Source organism: Myotis daubentonii, chromosome 2 (genome assembly GCF_963259705.1).
Source record: "Myotis daubentonii chromosome 2, mMyoDau2.1, whole genome shotgun sequence".
Taxonomy (NCBI): Eukaryota; Metazoa; Chordata; class Mammalia; order Chiroptera; family Vespertilionidae; genus Myotis; species Myotis daubentonii.
Window position 1 is genome coordinate 146,923,966 of NC_081841.1, and position 27,103 is coordinate 146,951,068.

Sequence of the window (27,103 nt, forward strand, 5' to 3'; positions counted from 1 at the left end):
TCATCTTTACACCCATATCCTTTACAGTCATACTAGACTATTTTGACTGAAATTCCAAACATAGTTTCTTTTCATCTATAAAATTTCAGTGAGTCGCTTAAAGATACTGAAATTCAAAAATTTCAGACTGTTTTTTCCTCCATTTGTTTGGATTGGAGTATACGGAGTAGGACAAAAGTAGGTTTACAGTTTTGAGTAAGCAAAACAGTTCATTCTTGGATCATTATTTATTAACTAGAGGCCCCAGAGCATGAAAATTCATGCAAGAGTAGGCCTTCCGCCCTAACCAGTTTTGCTCAGTGGATAGAGCGTCAGCCTGCGGACTGAAGGGTCCCGGGTTCGATTCCAGTCAAGGGCATGCACCTTGGTTGCAGGCACATTCCCAGTAGGGAGTGTGCAGGAAGCAGCTGATCAATGTTTCTCTCTCATCGATGCTTCTAACTCTCTATCCCTCTCCCTTCCTCTCTGTAAAAAATCAATAAAATATATTAAAATAAAAATAAAAATAAAGAGTAGGTCTTCTTTTCCCCAGCTGCGGGCACCGGCTTCCCTCTGGCACCTGGGACCAGGGCTGCTTCCCTCTGGCTGCTGGCAGGCACCGGGACCTGGGCAGCTTCGCTTTGGCCCAGCTTCATCAGGAAGGAAGTCCGGTCTAATTAGCATATTACCCTTTTATTATTGTAGATTATTGTATTATTTTCCATATGATAACTATAAACCTACTTTTGCCTCACTCTATACTTAAATTCTGTTTACTGCAATGGATTGATATATCTTGTTAGTCTCTTTTAATCAGTTAGTTTTCCCTTCATCACTTTTTTTATAGAGTTTTCCAGTTTTCTACATTAACTGACATAAATTATTACAGATTGTTTGTTGAAATAGTTGTCAAAGAAATGTGAATATCTGGAACCAAAGTCACCTACAACCAAAGTTAGAATGAAAACACTATGAGTTAGTAAACAAAAAAGGGGAAAGCCCATAGAAAATGGACAGCTTTATGATTTACACAAATAAGTAATCATATCTCCCTTTTTCACTTAAGTATATTCAACTACCAATAAAGTAACCAGTATAAATCTTACTTGTACAGAGTATAAATAGAAAATTTGATAGTACTCACCAGTCTTCATTTCCAATAAGCGCTTTTTCTTTTGTTGGCGTTCAAGCCTTTCTTTCTCTGCCAATTCTTGGGCTATTCTGACACGTTTTTGTTTTTCCTCTGCTTCTCTTTTTTTGACATTTTCCTTTAATGCTTGCTATAAAACAAGTTAATTTTGAAAACGATCAATTTTAACCATAGTGATTCCACACCAAAAAATGGAGAATTATTAATCTGTAGAACTGTGATTAAATATCTTTTAAATAATGGTTACTTATCATATTAGTAACCCAGTCTTTTAAAAGATTAGCATACGAACCCTTATTAAATATGTCATGCATCATGTCATGTATCTATAAATACAACTGTTATGTTTAAAGCACCTGCATCTTAGTGAAATCAACTAAGAGAAGGGAGACAAAAACTAAAAATAAAAACCATTTAAATTACAAATCAAAACTGTTTTTCTATATATATTTCCAAAAGAATATCTAGTGGATATTCCTCCTCTGCAAAGTAAACTATTGAATACAAGTAAAGTAATTGAGCAAATAATAAAAATGAGCTGAAAATATGTAATAGCTCCTTTACACTACAATCATTTAACAATTTTTTTCATATAGGCAGAAGTGTCATAAGGATGACTAAATAAACACTTGGCATTTTAAATAAAAGCTCTTTGTCCATCAAAACAAATAACATGGAAGCTATAAAAAGATCTCTATAGATATATGACCAGTTAAGTTCTTATTTTCTAAGTGCTATACAAATCAAGAAATGCCTCTCATGTTGCAAGAGTGGGAATTAGCAGGTAAACATGGATTTTTCTAAGTTCCAACAAACAGCATGGAGTTTGTATTCTCAGTATCAATGAAACCAAACAGGTTATCTAATTGCTAGTTTATCAATAATAATATTGAATAGAAAAGTATATAATTAAACTTAATAAGTAGGTGGTTCATCTTGTTTTGGGGAAGGTGTTAATTCCTCCTTTACTGTAATTTTTTAACCCTAGAAATACTGTAAGATTTTCATTAGAAATCAAATAATAAAGTTTAATATTATTAATCAAAACAATAAAAGGAAAAGTACAAGGGGAAAAAGGGAACAAAAGCATAGAGAGAATACTAATTAAATCCATCCATCCAATAAATACTTACTGAGATACTGAGTAGCACATGATACTATTTAAAGACGAGATACATTTATAGCTCCAAAACATGCTTACATTCTGTGTGATAGGGTGGGGCAGAAGGCAAAGATAGGCAATAAACAATAAATTTGATAAATATAGTATTATGAAAAAAACAGAGTGATGTGATGGAATACCTGGGGGGCTACTTTATATTTGGTTGTCAGTAAGGCCTCACTCACTGATTTGATTCAAGTTGAATTTGAATGGCAAGAAGTTGGCTAGGTGATGATCTGGGAGGAAGAATAAATGCAAAGGCTATTGGCAGGTTGGAGAGAAAGGCAACCAGTACAGTTTAAGGTGAGGTCAGGAATTCTGAAGCCTGATCATTTAGTATTTATGGTCCTCTAGGCCAGAATGTAAAACTATGCACTCTAAGACACAAGTACTAATCAACCACCTTTGTTTCAAAGTATCTTTTCAAAGGTATTATATAATGCAGTGTCTTGGTAGATGGAGGTAATGTCTACTTATTAAGCAAATGGATTTATTCACTGTACAGTACAGTAGATGGGAAAAGGTGGGTAAGTTAGTCTTATTATCTCTTTAAAAAGATTGTGTTCCTGCCCTAACTGGTTTGGCTCAGTGGATAGGGCATCGGCCTGCGGACTCAAGAGTCCCAGGTTCAATTCCCGTCAAGGGCATGTACCTTGGTTGTGGGCACGTAACCAGTAGGGAGTGTGCAGAAGGCAGCTGGTCAAGGTTTCTCTCTCATCGATGTTTCTAACTCTCTATCCCTCTCCCTTCATCTCTTTAAAAAGATCAATAAAATATATTTTAAAAAATAAAAAGATTGTGTTTCCTAAGTTTAGATTTTTCTCTAGTAAGACAAACTACTAAGCATGCAGGTATTAGACCCTCTTAACATTGCCCTATGAGAATTCAGGCTCAGGAATCTATAAAATTGTTACTCTGGCTATTGCTATTGATGTAACAAACTGTTCTTTGTCTCTGACCCCACAGTCTTGTGTCTTCTGCCAACATCCATGGAATGCTAACAAGGTAAATTCTCATACTCTTCACAGTTCATGATGTATTAACACATTATTTTTGCTAAGCTATGGAATACCAGCTGCAATAATAAATGCTTTAATGTGCAAACCCTCCAATCTACAAAATGGATTCTGTAGTCTCCATTATGGTACAAAATGGTTAAGTATTTGTTCACTATAACAAGAGTAGAAAGAGGCAGAGGCAAGATTTGAAAGCTAGCTGTAACCTATGTTTTTTTCTACCATGTTGCTTCATGCTATGTTAGCATATGTTAACTGTCAGCTATAAGACAACAAATGCTATAAAAATCAACATAAGTTAGAAACACAGGAGAAGCAACCTTTTTTAAAAAGCATGATTTCAGAGGCAAGTGTGTACATCTATGTGTTTGTGTGTGCATGTGCACACATGTATGTATGTGTAGGGGAGATGGTATAGGAAGAATGGATTGGGGTGGAGGAAAAGATAAGCAAATATTCAGAAATCAAAAGAGTATTTCTTGCTTGAATAAAGTGAATAAAAAGAAATGGCAATAGATTAGAAAAATATACATCATGTTGCTTATTTATAAAACTTATTAAAGTACAAAATTTTCTGATGCGAAATTTCCACTTTAATGACTGGATGCACTTGAATGAGAACATTTAATAGAGTACCTATACCAGATATAACTGCCACACCTTTTTAGTATTCCATTGGGCAATAAGAAGTCAAAATTACATGCCAGGACCTTTAAAAATAATGTTTATATTTAGAAATAAGGTCTGAAGTAATTCTTAAAGTTATTTTGCTTTATGGAAAATGCACTATTGAATTTCATTTAAGAGCCTATCTCATTTAAAACATATCTTATTCTGACATTATACCTATTAGGAGAAGAATTTAGCTGGAAAAATACCAACAGACAGCATAGAAATAGGTATTTAGTCTAAAACTAATATTCCAGTTCTAATAGTAATTAGGAATTTTCTTTTATTCTAAATGTTGAAAAGCAAAAGTAGCCTAAAGTAGAAAAGCTAAATAGTTTTAAAACCATATTATTGAAAAAAAAAAACAAAACACCAATTGCCTCTTAGTTACTTTAATTTTAAATTCAAAGCCAGAAAAGTTAAGGTTGAGCCATACATAAAGATAATTAGCTATAAGACATTGATTTTTAAAAATCATCTTATCCTTGACCTGGTTTACTATTTATTCAATTGGCAAATAAATTGCACTGCTACTAACTATTTCTGGCTATGTAGTACCACAGGAAATTATTTGAGTGCTTGCACAACTTCCCAGACAGAGTCTGCCACAGGCTCTTGCCTGACAGCTTTGTGAGTTTACCAGTCTGCATGCAATACCTGACTATTTAGTCAGGAGCAAAGACCTCTTTTCAAACAAAAAAAATGACAACACAATAGGTGCAGATGAATCAGCAAAATACATATTTTTTGGTGTGTCCCAGAATTTTAGTTATTAGTTTATGTATGCCACGAGATGAAAAAGGTTGAAAATTGATGCTCTATAGCAATGACCAGAGGGTTCTAAAACTTTACTCAATTTTGACTATTCATTTCAAAGGCATAATCGATAATTTATCTGACTTCCTAAGGCTCAATGCTTTTTATGGTGATAGCTGATTCTAGAATATATGAAAAATACATAGGTATGTTAATAAATATGTGTATAGAGACATTAACAAATGAGGGGGGGTATTCTAGAAATAAAACACATGAACTCACACTTGTTTTCCACCTGTAATTTATGTTTTCTACATAACTAATATGACAAGAATATACCACATCTAGTTAAAATATACATTATAGCATCATGTAACATATTTTCTTTCAGAGAAACCATAATCCACAGCCAGTAAATTTAAGTGTGTGTGTGCATGTGTGAAATACTTAAGTCTAGGAAAGTGTAGTTAATCCTCACTAGGTTGTTGTTATTATCATAAACATTATCGTTTAGTTTTTTTTGAAAATTGCATCATCCTTATAAATGTGACTTGCTTTTTTTTTTTAAAGATTCATATTTAGCTTCCTCTACTTGATGTGAGGACTTTTTTTAAAAAAAAAACATTTTTTTGATTGATCTTAGAGAGGAAGGGAGAGGGAGAGAGAAAGATAGAAACATCAATGATGAGAGGAAATCATTGATCAGCTGCCTCCTGCACGCCCCCCACTGGGGATTGAGCCCACAACCCAGGCATGTGCCCCTGACTGGAATTGAACCCTGACCTCCTGGTTCATAGGTCGAATCTCAAACACTGAGCGACACCAGGCTGGGACTTGTTTTTTTCACTCAACATTATGTTTCTAAGATTTAGCCATATTTTAATGTATAAATTATGCCTCATTTTCATTGCTTATAATATTAAATTATGTTTAATTATTTACTCTCCTATCAGTGGGACCTGGGTTGTTTCCGATTTGGGGCTATCATATACAGTACAGATACAAACATTTTTGTACATGTCTACATATATATATGAGTTTTTTAATGGTACATCCTATTAGTTGGTTCTTAAATTTGTTTAGAAACTGGTGGCAGCCATTCTTTAAGTGGGTGTTTGCTGATGATTTTCTGTTCTAAAAATACACATACATAAAAGATCTGAGTCCCACTGCAAAATTTTACAATGTGAGTTATGGTCAAAAATTTGAAAATCACTGGTCTCTCTGATAGGAGTAAAGTTGATGATTATAAGGAGATATTCATCTTCAGTCTTACTAGGTGATGTCAATGTATTTTCAAAGTGGTTGTGTCAATGGATATCCCTTTGGGATCATAGCACACATACCACCAAACTGTCATTGTCAGTCTTCTATTTGGCAGGGATATAATGGTATCCAATCATGCTTATAACTTGTACTTCCTATTCTGTGAAATGCCATCCAGATGTTTTACTCACTTTTCCATTAGGTTCTTCATTATGTTCTTAATGATTTGTACTACTTAAATATTTATATACTTTCAGTAAATGGAAGTTCTTAAATTTATGTAGTCAAAAATCTTTTTCATATTGCTGGTACCTCTTATACCTTATTTAAGAAATCCTTCCCTAATTCAAAGACAAAGCTACTCTCCTATATTTCCTTCTGAAGTTTTAATGATGCTGTTCTCTTCACATTTCAGTATGTACTTTATCTGGAATCAATGCTTTTGAATAGTATGAAGTGGGGATACAATTTACTTTTTTTCACGTTGAAAACTAGCTGACCCATAGACATTTCCCTACTAGCTTATCACTGCAGATTGATCTTCAAAGCCACTTCTTCTAAATTCCAAGCAGCCATAATATGTTCTGAAGTTTTAAGGCTGTTTTAGTCCATTTGGTCAAGATAACCATGTTTGTACTGGTAATACTCTGTCTTAATTATCATGGTTTCTGCCTTATCTTTTTTCTTTAAAAGATCTTTACTATTCTTGGGCCTTTGCTCTGTCATCTATATTTCAAAATGTACTTACTAAGGTTTTTGAAAAGGCCTATTAGGATTTTGAATAGAATTGCTCTAATTTTGTAGATTACAGAGAATTGATATTTTTACAATATTGAGTCTTTTTATTTATGAATGTCATGTGGCTCTCAATTAACTTAGGTCTTTTTAAGTCTTTTGAAAAAAATGCATACTTTTTTTCTATTCATGTTTTAGACATTTTATGTTACATTTATTCTCTGTGTCTTCTCAATTGACCTTGTTAAATTGACTTTTAAAAAGCATCATTTTTAATATTTAGTAACTAATATATATTTAAATATTCCATTGATGAAAGTCCTTATTTCTAATAATTTTCCTATAGACTCCTTTTTTTATTATTCATAGGCAATCATAATGAAATTAATTTCTTCATTTTCAATTTTTAAACTTTTTCTTTCTTGTCTCATCAAACCATACTAGCTAGAAGCTAAATCCCCATGATTAGGTTAGGGGTTTCCACTTTGTCCCTAGTTTCCTATTTACAGGTAGAAATGTTCACGTAGTTTATTTAAGTTTGTCATCTTGTTTTAAAACTTGAACAAGGACTGAATTTTATAGAATGTTTTTCTCAACCTACTGTAACTCTTAATGTGGTAAGTTATGTTTGTAAATATCTATATATATAAAAGCCCAGTGATCGAATGTTGGAAAGACCAGAATGACTGGTCGACCAGTTGCTATGATGCGCACTGACCACCAGGGGGCAGACACTCAACGCAGGAGCTGCCACCTGATGGTCAGTGAGCTCCCACAGTGGGAGCAGCCGCTAGCAGGCCCAGGCTGAGGTTGAGTCTCTGCACCTATCAAATACCTGAGACAATCCAGACTCTGGCCACTAGCTGATGAAGGCACTCTAAGGTGTGTTCTAGAAAGAGAGCGGGGAGCTGGTATAGGCGGATGGCAAGAGGGGACGTGACTGTGGACCCTCCGGGGAGGCTGTCCTGATGGCTGAGGATCCTGGAGCACGGCTGCCTTGAACATCCCTGATGGTGTCACCAACCTGGCATCACACGTCAAGGACATTCACCGAGTGGCTTTGGGGTGCAAAGCTCTTTGCCAGGTTCCTCCAGGACACAGAACACGCTTTTACCCAAGACATTACCCAGAAATATCAGCTCAGACTAATTTCCTCATTCAACAGCCGCTCAGGGGGCGGGTCCAAGGCCACTTAGCTGACCAGGATGAGAGGGCTCCCACAGTGGGCTGATCCCCACAGGCCATGCCCCCCACCAGTGCACCAATCCATGAACTGGAACTCTAGTTCTAATATAAAACCAAACTTTCATTTCTGGGATAAACTCACCTTGTACCTGAAGAATTTATCGTTTTGAACATTAGGTCATAATATATTTTTTATACACTCTATTAGTTTGTAATAATCACTTCATTAAAATATAGTAAAACAACTGTAAAACTTTCTCGACCAAGTATTTAGTTTGCCAGATTTGAGATGTCATCAAATTAAAAATTAGCTGTAGGCTTATTCAAGCTTTCCAGTTCTTTTAAAGACAATTTCAATATGTAATTTTTTTTTTCCTCTCTAGGAACTTACCTATTTCATCAACTTTTCCAATTCTGACCTACAAATTTTTGTAGTATGCTCTTATCTCTTTACTATCTTCCGTATCTGTCTTCATATTCCTTTTACATTCTCGATATTATTTATTTTTTCTTGATTAATTTTTTTCAGAAGTTTATCCAATTAACTTGTCCTTTCAAACCAACCACATTTTGGCTTTCAAAAACTTCCCTCATAAGTTAGTTTCTTCTTCATTTCCCTCCTTTTATTCTCTAGAGTTATATAATTCCTTTTTAATTTCTAAAATCAGATGCTTACCTTGTTAATTTTCATCCTTTCTGATTTTTTAGTATAAGCACTTAGGATATAAATTTCTTTATACCACTATTATTTCATCCCACAAATTTTGGTGTGGAGTATTTTCAATATTATTCAGGTCTATATTTATTCTATGATTTCTTCCTTGACACCTAATATGTGGGTTTTTTTTAATGATAATTTTTTAAATTGATTTCAAAGAGGAAGGGAGAGGGAGATGGAAACATCAATGATGAGAGAAACACTGATCAGCAGCCTCCTGTACACACCACACTAGGGACTCAGTCCACAACCCAGGGAATGTGCCCTGACCAGGAATCAAACCATGACCCCCTGGTTCATAGGTCAATGCTCAACCACCAAGCCACACCGGCAGGGCCCTAATGTGTTTTTCAAAATGTTCAAAATAGAAGTTTAAACTTCATCCTTGTTTGATTTATTTCTAACTTCATGTTATTATTGTGGTCAATGCATGAAGCTGATATTTAGTTATCAAGATCTCTTTCATGTTATCAAGATCTCTTTCATGATCTGTAGTATATGATTAATCTAACAAAAGTTCCACTTGTGACTGAGAAGAATATGTTCTGTAATTGCAGAGTGCTGTTCTGTATGTTAATAAAATCAACTCAGTTAATTTAATTGTTTACAGCTCCCATGTCTTTAATATTTTTCTAACTTACCAATAAGTTAGAGGACTTTGTTGAAGTTTCCCAATATAATGCTGACTCTGCCAATTTATTTCTAGAGTTTATCATTTTTACATGATTATTTTGGTGCTATGTTATTATGCACATGCAAACTTTAAAACTGTACCTTTCTGGTGAATTACATTTTCTATCATCTTGAAGTAATATTCCCTTGTCTTAAGTCTACTTTACTTTTTTTAACATAGTTTCCCTTTTTCTGTTGATTAATGTTTTCCTTGTATTTCATTAACTGTTCTGTTACTGCAAACTTTTCTGTATTCTTGAATTTATAGGTAGGCATCAAAAAGCATAAAGCTAGACTTTGCTTTTTGTCCAATGTTATAGTCTTTAAAAAATTATATTGTTGCCCTGACCGGTTTGGCTCAGTGGATAGATCATCGGCCTGCAGACTGAAGGGTCCCAAGTTCTATTCCGGTCAAGGGCATGCACCTTGGTTGCGGGCACATCCCCAGTAGTGGGGTGGGCAGGAGGCAGCTGATCGATGTTTCTCTCTCATCGATGTTTCTAACTCTCTATCCCTCTCCCTTCCTCTCTGTAAAAAAATCAATAAAATACTTTAAAAAATTATATTGTGATTTATAAAATACTAGAGGCTTAGTGCACGAATTCGTGCACTGATGTGGTCTGGCCGGCCCAACCCAAGCAGAGATGATTGGGCCAGGCCAGCTGCGGGGAGGGGATGCAGGAAGTTGGCCAGCTGGACCCACTCCTGATCGGGATGTGGGGGGCCAATCGAATGCTGGGCTGGCTGGGGGAAGGGACTGCGGGCGGTTGGCGGGCTGGCCCCACCCCCTGGTCGAACTCCCAGGCGAGGGGACAATTTGCGTATTAGCCTTTTATTATATAGGATTGTTTCCACCTCCTTACATCATTCTTTCTATTTGCCCTGTTTTATCTAGCATACGCTCCTTTTATTTTCTCCTGTTTTTATTTAGTCACATGTCTTTCTTGCTCTATTTCTCCCCTTAAAGTCTAGAATTTTTACTGGATATGTCTATCCTCTTACTAGGCATCCTTGTAATTTTATCACAAAAATTAACAACTTAATGAGGCCTAAATATTATATCTTTACCTGCTTTCCTCCTCTTGTATGTACAGAGAACATAAAAGACCTGACCTTCAAAAATCTCTTTCAATTTATTTAACTGTTGTCCAATTGTTAAGCTGTCTCCTTTCTACAAAACAAGCTACACATTGTTTCATTTTATACTTTATTCTTTACATTAAGTTTCATGATGCATATGTCTTCCTGTCGCTCAAACCTTTCTTTGAAGGCAGGGGCAGGGGAATTGCTGCTTCTTTAAATATATCCTTCAGGCCAGGGGTCAGCAAACTATAGTCCTTGGTGGGCCAACCTCTTATGGTAAATAGGGTATTCTTGGAACATAGCCACAGATGCTCATTTACATACTGTTTATGGCTGCTTTTGCACTGCTACAGTACAGCTGTGGCCTGCAAAGCTAAAATTTTTACTAGCTGGCCCTTTAAAGACTTTGCCAATTCCTGCTTTAGAAGATCCTTTAAGGCAGCGGTTCTCAACCTGTGGGTCGCGACCCCTTTGGTGGTCGAACGACCCTTTCACAGGGGTCGCCTAAGACCATCCTGCATATCAGATATTTACATTACGATTCATAATAGTAGCAACATTACAGTTATGAAGTAGCAACGAAAATAATTTTATGGTTGGGTCACAACATGAGGAACTGTATTTAAAGGGCCAGAAGGTTGAGAACCACTGCAGTAAGGGAAGGATATTTGTGGAAAATGCCCTCTTCTGTTTATTCAAAAATAGTTCAATTTTTCCCTTGTTCCATAAAGTGGTTTTGCTGAGTATCCCAAATTGGAACAAGTTTTTTTCTCAACACTTGAAGGTATCTCTCTTTGGCTTCCATTTTTGATGAGAAATCACTTGCATTAGTAGTCAGTTTCACTACAATATTTTTTCAAGTGAATTTTACTTTATTCATCTCTCTTGATAAAGGTTGTACTTCCAGACTCTTCATCTGGAAAATTCACAGCCATCAGTTTTCATAATATCTTTCATTCATTCTTTTGAGCTTATCCTTCTGAGACTTTCATTATACAAGTGGTGGGTCTTCCCATCTCATACTCTATGTTTCTTAACAAATCTTTTACACTGCCAATTGTGTTGTCTCCCTGGACTACATTCTGAACAATTTCTTTAGATCTATTGTTCAATTCACCATTTTATTTTCTTTGGTTGAGTATAATCACTGTTTAATTTCGTGTATCGTGCTTTCATTTCCTTAAGTTCTATTAGGTTCTTTGTCAAACATGATTAGTCATCTTTGGTAGTCTCTTGTTTATTTATCTCTCTTTAATTGCATCTGTTAAACATTTCACATCTTATTCCATATCTGGAGTCATGTGGGTTTCTATCTATTGTTTTGCTTTTTTTTTTTTTTGTCTTGGTCATTTCACCATTCAGCCCCTTGTTTCTCTGTATGTTTGTTGCTTGGGGTTAAGTGCTGTTATTTGATTAAACGTAATTCTTGAAAATCTTGAGAACCTAAATTGTAATTGCCTCCTGCATAAAGCTTTGAATTTGCTTCTGAAAGTAATCAAGGGTCATTTCTAACCTGGATAAGTTTAGTTTCCTTTTGTCTCACATTTGTCTTATCAGTGTTCTCACCCTGTTCTTGATCTTGGCATCTCAGGGCAAACCTGGCTTTCTCCTTTGTGTACCTATGCCCAACAATCAAGTCTCAGCTCTGCTCTTTCTCTCTTAAACCCAGTTTGCCCTCGGAATTTCCCTGACCTTCTCACAAGACAGCCATGCTTTAAATAGTTTGTTGTACTATTACAGGATGGATCTTTAAAAGAGTCCCTATCACCATAGCATGTTAAGCAGTCCTAAAAGGGTGCTCTCTTGAAAGTCAGCCAACATGTAGATCTTTAATGCTTAAACACTTTTGTACAATGAGGCAGTTCTGTGCACTATATATTTTCCTGGGTGTCTTATATGTGTTTTAGGATCCAGAAGTAAACAGTTTAACATTGGACAGACATATAAGATCAGTCCTGGACAAGCACTGAAAAAAAGTTTGCTAAACTGACAATCAAGAATGTCTTAAAAAATACAGTAAGTATGATATTTCACTACTTTCAGATATTTTTAAAAATCTATATGAGCTAATCACTGCATATTAGAAAGTATATTATTTAGAAGGAGGAAAGCTGGAGACATGTTATCTTTGTTTGAATCTTCACTGGGTACTAAATACCTGTGTGAGTTGTGTCTCAGTTTCTTCTTCTGTAAAATGGACAAAATTTTATGAGGATATTATAAGAATTAAGTGAATTAATACAGGTAAATGACTTACAGAACTGCTGACACATAGTAAGCCCCATAAAAATGTTAACAATTATTATTTTAAATGCTATTATATTACTACTAATTTATATGTTTTTCATTATTACTATGATATCATTAATCAAGTTTCTTAAACATATAATTATTTTTTGGGAAATACATCAAGGAAAGCCACTTTCTAGCATGCACCAATCATACATATGTCTATTATATTGGGGAAGTGCCGATTTTCATAGTTACTATAAGAATATCAATGTTTTCCATTCCAAGATGTTGGAATACGGCTTTACACTGATTTAATAAAGTAGTACTGTTGTGAAAGCATTCACCCAATACTGCTGGATTAATTGGCAGGGAAGGTACAGAGGTGAATTAAATATGGAAGGCAAGATGCACTCTTGACCGCAAGTCTAGCTACATACCTCTAAAGATTTAATTTATATATATCTATAGAAGCATTGTTTAGGACACTTTTAAATCTAATATGCTTTGTGAAATTTTATTCTAAAAAAGAGAATTAGTTTAGTTTCCTGTGTTCACTTCCCCCAAAGTATTGCTTGCACTTAAAATTAAACATTCCCGATAAATTAACTTGAAACATTGCCCAATAATACAATTAATGGTTGTTTTATTTTCCCCAAAAAGTTTAAAATATAAAAAATTAAGTGTGCACATTGCCCTCCCCTAAAATAAACAAAAACATAATAGTCTATATTTCAAATATGCCTACTTGAAGAGTACATTAGTTTACTTTATAACATAGTAATAAAATATAAAAATGAAAGTATTTCCATTGATACTGACTTTTTGATCATACATCATTTCTATCACTGGGTCTTAGCCTACTTAAACAGCAACTATTCTACTCAACATTTTTTAACACCTGATAATATCCTGTATATTTCTATAACTTAGAAATCTAGTGCATTGTATTAAAATGTTGATAGCTTATAAATGCCTTTTTTAAAAAATACATATATATTTTATTGATTTTTTACAGAGAGAAAGGGAGAAGGATAGAGAGTTAGAAACATCGATGAGAGAGAAACATCGATCAGCTGCCTCGTGCACACTTCCTACTGGGGATGTGCCCACAACCAAGGTACATGCCCTTGACCAGAATTGAACATGGGACCCTTTAGTCCACAGGCTGACGCTCCATCCACTGAGCCAAACAGGCCAGGGCTATAAATGTCTTCTTTTTCAGAGACATATTTCTTTAAACATTAATGGATAGTTAAGCTATGTAAGCCAGGAATCTCTTTAGTACAGTTTTCACTAAACTCAAAAATCTTTTCTTCTTGCCTAAGTTTTCAATGTTGTCTCTTGTCTCTAAAATAACATTACAAAGCAAATTTAAATCCACATGCTTTCCAGATGGATGGATGTTAGGTAATATGAAGATACTGGCTAATTTTCTCAAAGTAAACAGCTACCTTAGAATCCAACACATTCCCACTAAATGCTTTGTTAGGAGTTGTCTTCACCTTGATAAGAGACAATGCTCAACCATACTAATGCTTTCTAAAAATTCCTGATGACAACATTTTTAGGAAAAAATAGAAAATACTTTTTATAAACTTTAAAAATGTATGCCTGTATTCTTATACATATTCCTATACTGGAACATGAAAAATATATTTTTAAATAATTAATATCAGTCAAAAAAATCTTTAAAGAAATAAAAAATATGAGATCCACTCGTCTGTTTTCCATTAAAAGTATTTTCTTTTGTAACTAAATATAAAATTTCTCTCCACGTAATAAAGTTGGATTATAAACAATGGAAAATAAGTTTATTCTTAGAAACCCCTATTTGCAATAATAAGAAGGTAGAGACTTAAGAAATCTAGATGACATATAAATTAATCAAATTAATCTCTCTTGCATTGCCAAATTCAATAAAAAAATGCTATCAGTGAGAATTGGAGAACATGATATACTATACACTGGCACAAACAATTTATCATCTTAACATTCAATACAAGGAGCTATAAGTTAAACATTTGATGACCGTGAAACTTATGAAAATGGAATACAACCCTTTAAGAATGCCCCAAAGGATGTGCAGATGCTGACGCTTAAACTGTTTCAGCTTCAAATTGCTCTTTATTGTAAAGTCAGTTTCAGATGAACCAACAAATTACTTACTAGCCTATTAGGGACTTAACATTACCAACCTTTCACCATTATACTGTTTGTTTGCAATTCCTTCAAACACTTTGTAAAATTCTCAAATAAATGAGATATTTCAACCTAGTCAATAACTTCCTTAATAAAGTATGAAATTTCACAACTAAAGTTTTTCCAAAGTGTAACTTCATTTTTTATTACATGTATTCTTTTCCATTGTGTTCTAAAGTGATATACTATAAAAATATTATCTTTACCTCTCAAATATGAGGCACAGGTAGGCACAAGATGGCAGCCATAAAGAACAGTGCTTTAATGTAGTCTTAGTGATAGGGTAGCCCTTTTTTAGCTACTGCTAATCACCTGTTCAAAGAAAATATTCAACCAAAGCCCTAAAATATTCCATGAGAACCTGGTAATGTTTAAAACATGACAAGCCTTAAAACAACAGTGTTTCCTTTCTCTTTCTCCCTCCCACTCTTCCCTGCCCCCCCTCATTTGCAATGTGGAAATGAAGGCCAGTATATCTCATATGCAAAGAATATGCCGTTTTATTCATTCTTGCTTGTGGCATCTAAGTTTAGTGTTATTTTCTCAATAACATGGATTAATCTACTTATGATTATGCATTAGTTATTCAGTTGAATTCTCTTGGTATCAATCATTGTCCTCATTATTGTATTAGAATAATACAGTTTTACCTTTTCCTATATCATTTCAGGGAACAAACAAAATACTTAAAATGTAAAAGGAAAATACAAATTATCAGTCATTTAGTAATATTGAACCCGTCAGTCAAATGCATCTATTATCTCATTGAGCAATGTATAGCAAATATATATCTTATCACTAAAGAGAAAAATTAAGCCAATTAGTCTAGGTGTGTTTTTCTTGTGACAAGTCTAAAGAATAAAGATTAGAAGAACATAGCAATTAATTTTCAAGGCTGCATATATTCACCACCAGGCATTGATCAATTCCTTAAATAAACAGATACCAAAGATTAGAAGAAAAAAGATCCTAAATTTAGAATATGTATTTTGTTCTAGTTTGGAGTTTTGTACCTCCAAGTATGATCTCAGAATAACAATGAAGACAACTTCGAAGTCATAAGCTCACTAGAATAAGCAAGGATAGAAAATATGTTCTATTATCCTATCTAATAATGACAGAATATGCTAATTGACCCTCATGCCATGGCAAAGATGGCGGCGCCCACAGCCAATAAGGAGGGAATATGCTAATTGACTGACCCACCCTCAAAGATGGTGGCACCAACAGCCAATAAGGAGGGAATATGCTAATTGACTGCTACGCACTCAGAGATGGCGGAGCCCACAGCCACAAGATGGCAGTGCCCAGTCTCCTCAGCCCTGCCAGGGAGGCAGGCACATGGCAAGGACGGGCCCGCATCCAGGTGGGCCCAGCTGCTCCACGCACCTACCTCCGGAGTACCCCAGTGCCCTCAACTGCCCAGAGTCGGCCCAAGGCGCAGGCAAGCCTTGGATGGCAGCTACCCAGCTGCCCAGGGCTGCCCAAGGCACAGGTAACCAGGGCTGGACAAGATTTGCGTTGCCAGCAGTGGCAGCAGCAGAGGTGTGATGGGGTATCGCCTTCCCGTGATCACCGGGTCGCCTCCTGCCCTTGAGGGCTCCTGGACTGTGAGAGGGGGCAGGCTGGGCTGAGGGATCCCCTTCCAGTGCAAGAATTTTCATGCATCAGGCCTCTAGTCCTATATAATAAAAGACTAATATGCAAATCGACCGAACAGTGGAACAACCGGTCGCTATGACATGCACTAACCACCAGGGGGCAGATGCTCAACGCAGGAGCTGCCCCCTGGTGGTCTGTGCGCTCCCACAGGGGGAGTGATGCTCAGCCAGAAGCCCTGAGCTGGGCTCACGGCTGGCAAGTGCAGCGGTGGTGGTGGGAGCCTGTCCCCCCTCCACAGTGGCACTAAGGATGTCTGACTGCCAGCTTAGACATCCCCCAAGGGCTACCAGACTGTGAGAGGGTGCAGGCTGGGCTGGGGGACCCCCACAAGTGCACAAATTTCATGTACCCAACCTCTAGTAATTACATAAGTTGACTCAACATCCAACCACAGGACTTTTACATAATTTTCCTTTCTCTGATAGCATACGAGTCAATCTACAAGAACTAAGGAATACACAGAAAATGCTAGTGCTTTGGAGTTCCTGTTATTCGCCTAGTTGGTCTAAATAGTAGTCCTTAAAAATTACATTTAGAATTGACAAGCATCAAATTTCTACATTAAAATGATTTGGAAAAATGAGTTTTGTTCTGGCTGTCCTCTTTATAAAAAACAACAACAACAACAACAAAAAAACTAAAAATATCCTCTCACTGAATAAATTCATTTTTGTTTAGCAAATCACCACTTTAGTTTGAATATTCAGAAGAAGAATAAATTGTATTTGATCAACACACAAGATTAAATGAGTTATAATTGATTTTACATTTGTTCACTACACAGTGTTATTTCAATTGTTATGAACCAAAAATCAACTTAAAGTTTGCAAATACCATGAACAACAAGTCAAACTAGATAAAACATAACTCTAACGATTTCAGAGAAGTAACCTAAAGACAGAACTACTGATTACAAATAGGTAGCTATTTATTTAACTCAAAGTATTCTATAGGGAAGCATAAAATTAAAAAAAGTAAAACATACCTTAAATATTTCCTTGTTACAATGAACTAGAGGCCAGATGCACAAAATTCATGCAAGAATAGGCCTTCCTTCCGCCCACTGCCGGGACCAGGGTTTCCCTCGCAGCCCCAGCTTTGTCTGGAAGGTCATCCAGAAGGATGTCTGGTCTAATTAGCATATTATGCTTTTATTATTATAGACTAGAGGCCTGGTGCATGAAAATTCATTCACTGGAGGAGGGGGGGTGCTCAACCTGGCCTGCCCCCTCTCACAGTCTGGGAGCCCTCAGGGGTGGGAGGCGACCCAGCAATCAGGGGAAGGCAACTCTCCATCATACATCTGCTGCTGCTACTGCCGGCAGCGCAAGCCTCGGCCAGCCCTGGTTACCTGAGCCTTGGGGCGGCCTGGGTGGCTGGGCAGCCGCCATCTGAGGCTTGCCTGCACTTCAAGCAGGTCCTGGGTGGATGGGGGGATGAGGGGACTGGGGGACTCTGGAGGCAGGGCTTGCCACGCACCTGCCTCCCTGGTGGGGCTGAGGGGACTGGGCACCACCATGTGTGGCTGCGGGCGCCATCTTTGAGGGCGTGGCAGTCAATTAGCATATTCCCTCCTTATTGGCTGTGGGTGCTGCCATCTTTGAGGGAAGGGCAGTCAATTAGCGTATTCCTTCCTTATTGGCAGTGGGCGCCGCCATCTTTGCCATGGCGTGAGGGTCAATTAGCATATTCCCTATAGATAGGATTGGGAAAGGTGAAAATCACTATACTTCTATTTTGTGTAGGGAGCTAATTTTGAGAGTATCCCATATAATAAAAGCCTAATATACTAAGTGCCCGGTCGACTGGTCGGCTGTTTGACCAATCAAAGAATAATATGCTAATGACATGCTAAGGCCACTTAACAACTCGCTATGACGTGCACTGACCACCAGAGGGCAGACACTCCATCCAGTAGGTTAACTTGCTGGTGGGGTCCGACTGAGTTGGGCTGGACATGCCCTGGAGCCCTCCCACAGTCCTTCCCCGGCTGGCCAACCTCCCACATTCCTCCCTGGCCCCGATTGTGCACCGGTGGGGTCCCTTGGCCTGGTCTGCACACTTTTGCAATCCGGAACCCCCCAGGGGATGTCAGAGAGACATTCAGTCCAATCCCGCAGGCCAGGCCAAGAGGGACCCCCACTGGTGCACGAATTCGTACACTGGGCCTCTAGTATGTACATATCATTTGATCTTCAAAATGTAACATTCCTAAGAAACACATGCTGTTTTTAAGAGGAAACTGAAGCAGAGCAAGGTAAAGTAACTTGTCCCCAGTCATATCACCCAGGGTGTTCTGATGCCAGAGCCTGTTCCCTCAGCCACTGCTGTCTATCCAATAATGAGGTAGAGAGCAACACATCACTACCAAAAACAAAGAGGATGAGGCATCTTGTTGGAATTCATAAGTCACTTAAGATAGGAAGAAATCAGAATTCTTTCTTTATCATTACACATAGTTCAGATGGACACATATATGTGGGAATCACAGGGAGGGACATATTGGACTTCTTGAATTAGAAAGTAACTGCAAAGTTTTTAGCACTTTTATATATGTAAACCTAGGGGGCAAAAAAGAAAAAAGACAATATAAGGCTCCCACTTTGCATGTACAACAGTAATCCCTCTTAAGCAGGGATTACTTTCTGTTGCCATTGAAAACCTAAACCTAAAGTGGGGTACCAGATATACAGGGTCTTAGAAACTATAAAGATGTCTCATAATCCTTCTTAGTATTTTTAAAACAGAAAAGTTTCATGTGCTCAGGGGGAAAAAAGCTACATGAACTAGAAAGTCTGACTTCTTTCGTGTAATCACATCAATTCTATTTGGGGATGTATGCAATTAAAAACTCTGAGGGTCTACATAGCAGTTACATGTCTAATTAAAACAGAAAAATGGTATATTTTTAATGTGTATAATTTGGTAGAGAAACTGTTTTCAAACATGTTATCTAAAGGGGACAGATAACAAAGGAGTCCTAAGAGGTGAAAGCATGCCTAAGTATTTCTCTAAAATGAGATCGTTAAGCAAAATAAATAAGGTGCCAGATGACATTTGCTTAAGGAGTTAAGAGTGCTGTTGCACTGGGTTAACAACTCTGGTTATAGCAAAAGAACTTTCAATGACAATAAAGGAAGCATCATCAGGACTAGAATCAAGAGTGTTAAAGAAGAAAACATGCAATTCAGGCCTATGTGTAGGAGCAGTTTAAGCAAAATTCTCTAACATGAATATGAATGGGAAAGAGGGGCCTGGACATCATTATGCTTCAAGGCCACAGTGATCAATGAAAGACACAAAATTAGGTTTATACTCAAAGGACAAACATCCACATGCTGTAGCTGTTGGATACAATAAAGAGAAGGGGTACCTAGCAAGATCCAACAAAAATTTGAGTGAGTTCAATTCACCCTGTAGAAGAATGATATCCTTATTAATAACAGGTACACTGGTAATGGCATGTAATAATGAGTCTAAACCCAGTCACAAGTTGAAAATGATTATTATTGTTATGCAACATTATACAACTAATGGCATGAACTTTATTTGGTGAAGCTGGATGCCTGGTAGGTCACACGTTTACTCAGCCTATACAGTGAGGTGAAGTATTTCAACCTATTACCTCCAATTGAACTTTATGCTTCACATGAGTCCGAAAGGAAAAAGAATCTATTACAGAATGATGCCGACTCTTTAGCCCTCACCTTAACCCTCACTTCCGCCATTAATTGGCCTCTAATTTTAAAAGAGAACATTTTAGGCTTTGAAATAAAAGCAGACTGGCAAGCATTCTTCTATTATGAATCCATCAATGTATACAGAAAGTTATTAAAAAAAAAAGAGTGAGGAAATAAAGTATACCTTGTGCTGATTCCCTCTAGTAAGTTATAAAAAAACACTTCAAAAATCACATTTTGACTTTACTTACAAATGCTCTGAGCAGCAATGTATTATCAATGTTTAAAGGGAAAAATGCCCAAACTTTGCAGCCAGGCAGGCCTCCCCTAGCCTCCACCAATTCTGCAGGGGCTATGCAAACACATAGGTTCTCTGCCCTGCAATTAAGTTAACCTCAAGGGTAAATTCTGTACTTCTCATGAACTGCGTGAAGACCAAGTGAGAGACATGTAAAGCACTAGCACCAGCTCTAGCAAGAAGCAAACAAACACTTAATCTCTAGCCACTGGTTTTGGTTTTCTCCTATTGAAGATGGTAGTAAAAAAGTGAAGTAAAATTACAATGTAAATTTATTTCCTATTGTTGAAAGTTGGTCAATAGTTCTAAATAAAAATCATTCCCTATGATCATACTGCATAGAGTAGATTGTTGAAACAATGATGATGGCAAATAAATTCCCAGTTGAGAAACCCCATATAAGAAAATATACTTTTTGCCCATTATATTAATGTGGCTTTCCAGAAAGACCTTCAACACATTAAAGTTCCAGATCTAATATTTTCACAGTGGCTCACTAAAGTTAACTTGGTTTACAAAGTTGAATAGTATAAAATAAGTAGCAACATAAGACATCAGAGATTTTGAAAATTTATTTATTTGTGAAAATTTTCTGTTAATATGGACACTGCAGTATTTTCAAAGACACAGTGTCTAAAATTCCAGCACTATAACTGTATAAACCAAAAAGAAAGGAAGAATAAAATGGGTGAAAAATTGTTCTTCCCTTCCAGTCTTCCTTATGCTTATTTTCATTCTAGAGAAAAATTTATTCTCTAAATTATTCATTTAGATAAAAAATGTTTTAAAAAATATTTAGCTCTAATTTTTTAAATTTAGTACAGTGTGTATAGGAGTGTGTATTGTCTGATAGCAGCTACTTCTAGGACCCTCTGAATTCTGAAATAGGAAAGTATAGTTGTCACTCAGTTACCCTCTTTTTTTGAACCCTTGTTCATTCATACATTTACTTTCTCCCTCTGCCCACTACTTAATGACAGATATGCCAAGTTACCCACAGAACACCAAAACCCTGTAATCCTACCAGTTTTCAGGATGACTGGAATTATACCTTGATTCAAATCCCAATTCCCACTACTTACAATAAGGACTTGGTCTCCCTCCAAATGTAAATGTTCTTATTTGTAAAACAAAACACAAGCTATAGAACATAGGAGACAGTATGACATAGCATTTAAGAGCAGGGGATGTGGAGGAAGACTGCATGAGTTTAAATTCTAGTTCTGGCATTTTATACCTATGTCACACTGAGTGAGCTATGTTCTGTTTCTGTGCCTCAGTTTCTTCATTTGCCACAAAGAGATGGTAACAGTGAAGAGATGGATAATTATTATGAAGATTGGCTAAGATAATATATGTAAATAAGACATATGGGAAAATGTCTGGCTCATGAAAATCCTATATAGTAAAAGCTTAAATGCTAAGTGTCCGGGAGACCGGTTGGCTGTTCAACCGATCAAAGTATAATATGCTAATGATATGCTAAGGCTGCTCAACCGCTCACAATAATGCTATGACGCGTACTGACCACCAGGGGGCAGACACTCCAACTGATAGAGATGGGTGGACACTCCCTAGAGCCCTCCCGCAGTCCCTCCCCAGCTGGCCAACCTCCTGCGTCCCTCCCCCAGCACCGATGGGTGGGTCCCTCAGCCTAGCCTGTGCCCTCTCACAATCTGGGACCCCTCGGGGGGATATTGGAGAGCTACTTTTGGCTGATCCCGCAGGCCAGGCCGAGGGACCCCACTGGGGCATGAATTTGTGCACCGGGCTTCTAATATATATATATATATATATATATATATATAATGGATATTATTTCATATATGCATTTCATGATTTTATACATAACTAGAGGTCCGGTGCACAAAAATTTGTGCACTCGGGGGGGGGAGAGGGGGTCCCTCAGCCCAGCCTGTGCCCTCTCGCAATCTGGGACCCCTCGGGAGATAACGACCTGCTGGCTTAAGCCTGCTCCTGGGTGGCAGAGGGCAGGCCCAATCCCTAGGTGCAGCCCCTGGTTGGGCTCAGAGCAGGGCCCATTGGGGAGTTGGGGCGCCGCCCCCTGTCATGCACAGAGCAGGGCCGTTCAGGGGGTTGGGGCGCCGCCACTGTCACACTCAGGGCAGGGCCAATGGGGAGGTTACGGCTCTACCCCGTCACACACAACGCAGGGCCCGTGGGGGGGGGGGGGGGTAGTTGGGGCGCCGCCCCCTGTCATGCACAGAGCAGGGCCGATCAGGGGGTTGGGGCGCTGCACCCTGTCACACACAGAGCCGCAGGGCGATCAGGGGGTTTGGGCGCTGCCCCCTGTCAGGCTGATCCTGGTGCACGGGTAGGGGCTGGCTGGTTTGCCCTGAAGGGTGTCCTGGATCAGGGTGGGGGTCCCCACTGGGATGCCTGGCCAGTCTGGCTGAGGGGCTGAGGGCCGTTTTCAGGCTGACGGGTGACTGAAGCTCCCAACCGCTCCTTTTTTTCTTTTTTATTCTGGGCCAGTTTTAGCTCTAAGGCCTCAGCTGCTGAAAACAGGTTTCTGGCCTTTGTTTACCGTCTGTATTTGATACAATGTTGCAGTCGGGCTGGCTGAAGCCCGGCTGAGTAAAGCAGTTTTTTGGGGTTTTTTTAGCTTCTATATTTGCAACATAGTTGCTTAGAGTTGCAGCTGAGAGGCTGGCAAGTCAGGCGGGGAACATTGGAGTCCTCCATCACTGAAGCAAGCAAGCCTCCCTGTTCGCATCAGCTGCCTGGCTGCCGGCCGCCATCTTGGCTGGCAGTTAATTTGCATATTGCCCTGATTAGCCAATGGGAAGGGTAGCGGTTGTACGCTAATTACCATGTTTCTCTTTTATTAGATGGGATTGTGTCAGGGATCTCCAAGATAAGGCTTGAGTTTGATCATTTTTTTGGAAGGATTCACAGAATTCAGAAACGCTGTTCTATCCACTGTTACAGTTTACACCAAAAGGATACAGATTAAAATCACACTGTCCTCTCCCTATGGAGTTTGATATTTATAGGAATGATGTGTGACAACACATGAAGCACATTGCCAACCAGGGCAGCTCACCCCAGCTTTGTGTCGAGTGTTTATTGGGGAGGACAGTCCAGTAGGCATGCACCTCCTGCATGAGTGACCTTAGCTACTCAGCCTCCAGTGCCCCATAGAAGACCATCTGATACATTGTGGCCCAGTGCCTCAGGTGAACAAAAACAGGTATTCACGCCCTCGCTAGTTTGGCTCAGTGGAAAGAGCTTCGGTTTGTAGTTGAAGGGTCCCAGGTTCAATTCTGGTCAACTGCATGTACCTTGGTTTCAGACTCGATCCCCAGCCCTGAATGGGATAAGTGTGAAGGCAACCAATCGATGTTTCTCTCTCACATTGATGTGTCACTCTATCTCTCTCCCTTTCACTCTCTCTGAAAATTAATGGAAAAATATCCTCAGGTGAGGATTAAAAACAAACAAAACAACCGAAAACAAACAAACAAAAACATATGGTATTCACCATAAATCACATTTTTAGCATAAACTAAACCATCTAGCTTGGTCCTAGGTACAAAGACCCCTTACCAGGTAGGATATCCCAAAGGCTTCAAGGTGACCTCCCAGGAGTCAGGCAAGGACTAGAGCAGTGGTTCTCAACCTTCCTAATGCCATGACCCTTTAATATAGTTCCTCATGTTGTGGTGACCCCCAACCATAAAATTATTTTCATTGCTACTTCATAACTATAATTTTGCTACTGTTATGAATTGTAATGTAAATATCTGATATGCAGGATGTATTTAGGCTACCCCTGTGAAAGGGTCGTTCGACCCTCAGAGGGGTCGCGACCCACAGGTTGAGAACCGCTGGACTACAGCTTTCTTTGGAATGCTCAGTGTTTGAGTACCTCAAGCTTGCTGAGTTAATCCTTTACTCAATAACAATTTATTGATCAACTACCATGTGCCAAAAGCTATGATAAACATTTAACATATATTATCCTGTTTAATATTTAAACACCCTTTTGAGAAAGAAATTGACATTCCCTTTTATAAATATGAAAACTGAGTCTCAGGAAGGTTAGTGTTCATAGTCACGTAACTAGTCTGTAACCCAAACCTAGCTCTTTCAGACTGCAAAGCCTTTGCTAATTCCACTAAGCCAACGTGCCTCAAAAAACATTGTAAAAATTAGTATAATACAGCACACATATAGGCACATAATATGTTTAATAATCAAATTCCCTTCTGGTATGAAAAAATAATTTAATCACTTTGAATTTGTGGAGGAAGTAAATAAGAGCTAGAAGCAAAATGTGTATTTAATGCAGTCAGACTAGTTTTCCTTTAAAATATTTTTATTAAAAGGCTATCTAATCATAACCCAGTGATTATAACCAAATCCAATAAATTCAGTAATAAAGTTTTCCTGATATTTTAAAAAAAAGACCTAATTCTTTAAATCCAGTGTTTTTTCTTTATACTTCAAGAACTTTTTAATCCCCACCAACATTTGCTGAAATACAGAAATGACTTACCTATCTATTAAGAATAACATATTTTTTTCTTTGCAGAAATGTATCCCCAGTTCCCTAGGGAAGCAACAATGCCTTCTCATTTTAATATGTGTGGTTCTTTTCCCCCATCTAATCAGCTAATACTTTTCAAAAGATCTTTTTAATGCCTAAATGAAAGGATTGCACATCAAAGACCTGACCTCCCTATTAAAGTATCTAAAGAAAACCCTAGAATATAAAATCCATTCAAAAGCAAACTGCAGGTAGCTTATTGAACAATGCATTAAGAAAAGAAAAGGAGGAAAAAGCTTCATAAGAGCTGCAAGGAATTGGGTAAAATTATACCAAAAAAATACAAATTGATCATAAGTATAAAGAAACAAATTCATAGCCAAAAACTTACTACAAAAGTGCTCTGTAATCAGCCAGGAGGGGAGTCTTTATGAAAAACTTCAGAATTTGTCACAGTTTTAATCAAAATTTCTGATTATAGTTTAATGTTGGGAAGGCCAAAAAGGGAACAAACCACACATTTTTTCAATAGATTTAAAATATGAAATTTGAAAGCTAACTTTCACCATCAAAAAAGGTAGACTTTACTAGACAACAGGAGCGGAATGAAGTAATGAAGTAAACGTATTAATAGATGAGGTAGTATAGATACAAATACTTTTTAAAAAACAAATTAAAATTTTTATCATACCATGAATGTGGCTCTGAAGTTATTTAAGTCAGTCAAAAAGTCTTCCACAGACACCTTCTTCACATCAACAGCATAGTATTCCATTATGCTCTGGTATAGCTTTTCCATGTTTTCATATAACTTTGAAAGATTCTCATACTGTTCCTTTGTACTGATAACAAAGCTGTATATTATAGTTAAAGAATTCTGAAATTTCAAAGTAATGTTTTAGAAAAACACACAACTCTAAGTCCAATGTTTTGATATAATTGTTAGCTACTATTACACATCTCCAAAATGCCAAATCACCTCTAAAAGTTAACCATTCTTATAATTCAATCTATACTGTACAATGATGAAATCTTAAATTCAATTTCTAATTAAATCAAGCAAAATTATCAGAATAGTTAAATATTTATACATTTAATATTTCTTTCACAATTGAATTCAAGGAAATTTTTCTCCCAATTTGCCATCTAAATAATACAGATCATGCGATATGACTTAAAATTCTAGTTCAGCAGTTGTAACAGTACGTTTAATGGTAGTGAAATCAATAACATAGGCATTAAGCACAGCCATTCAACTGGACAAACTGGGGTCAATTTCTAACTCCTAAACTTGGTACTTCCATGCCTGTGGACAAATGCCTCATCTTTCTGTGCCAAGATGTCCTCACCTGTAAAATGAGAATAATAGTAATATCAACTATCTTAATGTGGCTGTAGTGAGGAATGAGTTAAACATACAAAGTTCTTAGAAAAATGAATGGCATCAAGAATATATACAAATACTTGGTATTTTATTGCCTGGTTATTCATTTTAAGCTTTACTTAGGGTTGCAAAGACAATCAAAAATAAACTTCTAAGAATTACATTTAAAATTTGTTATTTTATGAAATTAAACTCATTTTTTAACTTATCCTTGGGAAAATTGATAGTTTCTCCTATGTATTACCTGGTTCAAACTATGATTATACATACACACAGAAATGTTATTCTCTCACTTATTTATGACAACTCAGTTCAAAGTACAATGAGACAGAGAAGACTAAATGTGAGTGTAGCAGTGGCAACAGAATACATTTTCTAAACAAAGCATAGAATTCCTTTGTGGCATGAAACATTGCTGAGGCAGTAAAATCACTGTCTAAAAAAGTGACTCTCTTAGTGCATCAATCATAATTACATATGGTTCCTTTAAACTGTGGCATTTAAATAAATGGAACATACAGAATCAAACTTACTGAAGTCATCTTACTGTCTCTAACACAAAAGGATAAACAGACATCAGCACACTTAATTTTAAAATATAGCCAGTTAATAAGAATAACTAGATTGAAACAAAGAATTTCTAGGGTGTGGTCACCTCTGTCAGTTCCTTCTATTTAGCAAAACAAAAATGGAAGGTTTATATCTAAAAATGAAAAACTTTCCACTACTTCAAAATGATATGTT

The 27,103-nt window shown here is 37.3% G+C and overlaps 1 protein-coding gene across 2 annotated transcripts in view; it reads right to left on the minus strand.

The window, feature by feature from the left end:
- Positions 1 to 27,103, minus strand: part of DIAPH3 (diaphanous related formin 3) — a 565,715-nt gene that overhangs the window by 164,463 nt on the left and 374,149 nt on the right. For both annotated transcript variants that reach the window (XM_059684797.1, XM_059684796.1), the window contains 2 exons: positions 25,667 to 25,830; positions 1,124 to 1,259 (listed from right to left, as the gene is read on the minus strand). In XM_059684797.1, coding sequence (XP_059540780.1) covers positions 1,124 to 1,259; positions 25,667 to 25,830 — 300 coding nt within the window. The remainder of the gene's footprint in view (positions 1 to 1,123; positions 1,260 to 25,666; positions 25,831 to 27,103) is intronic.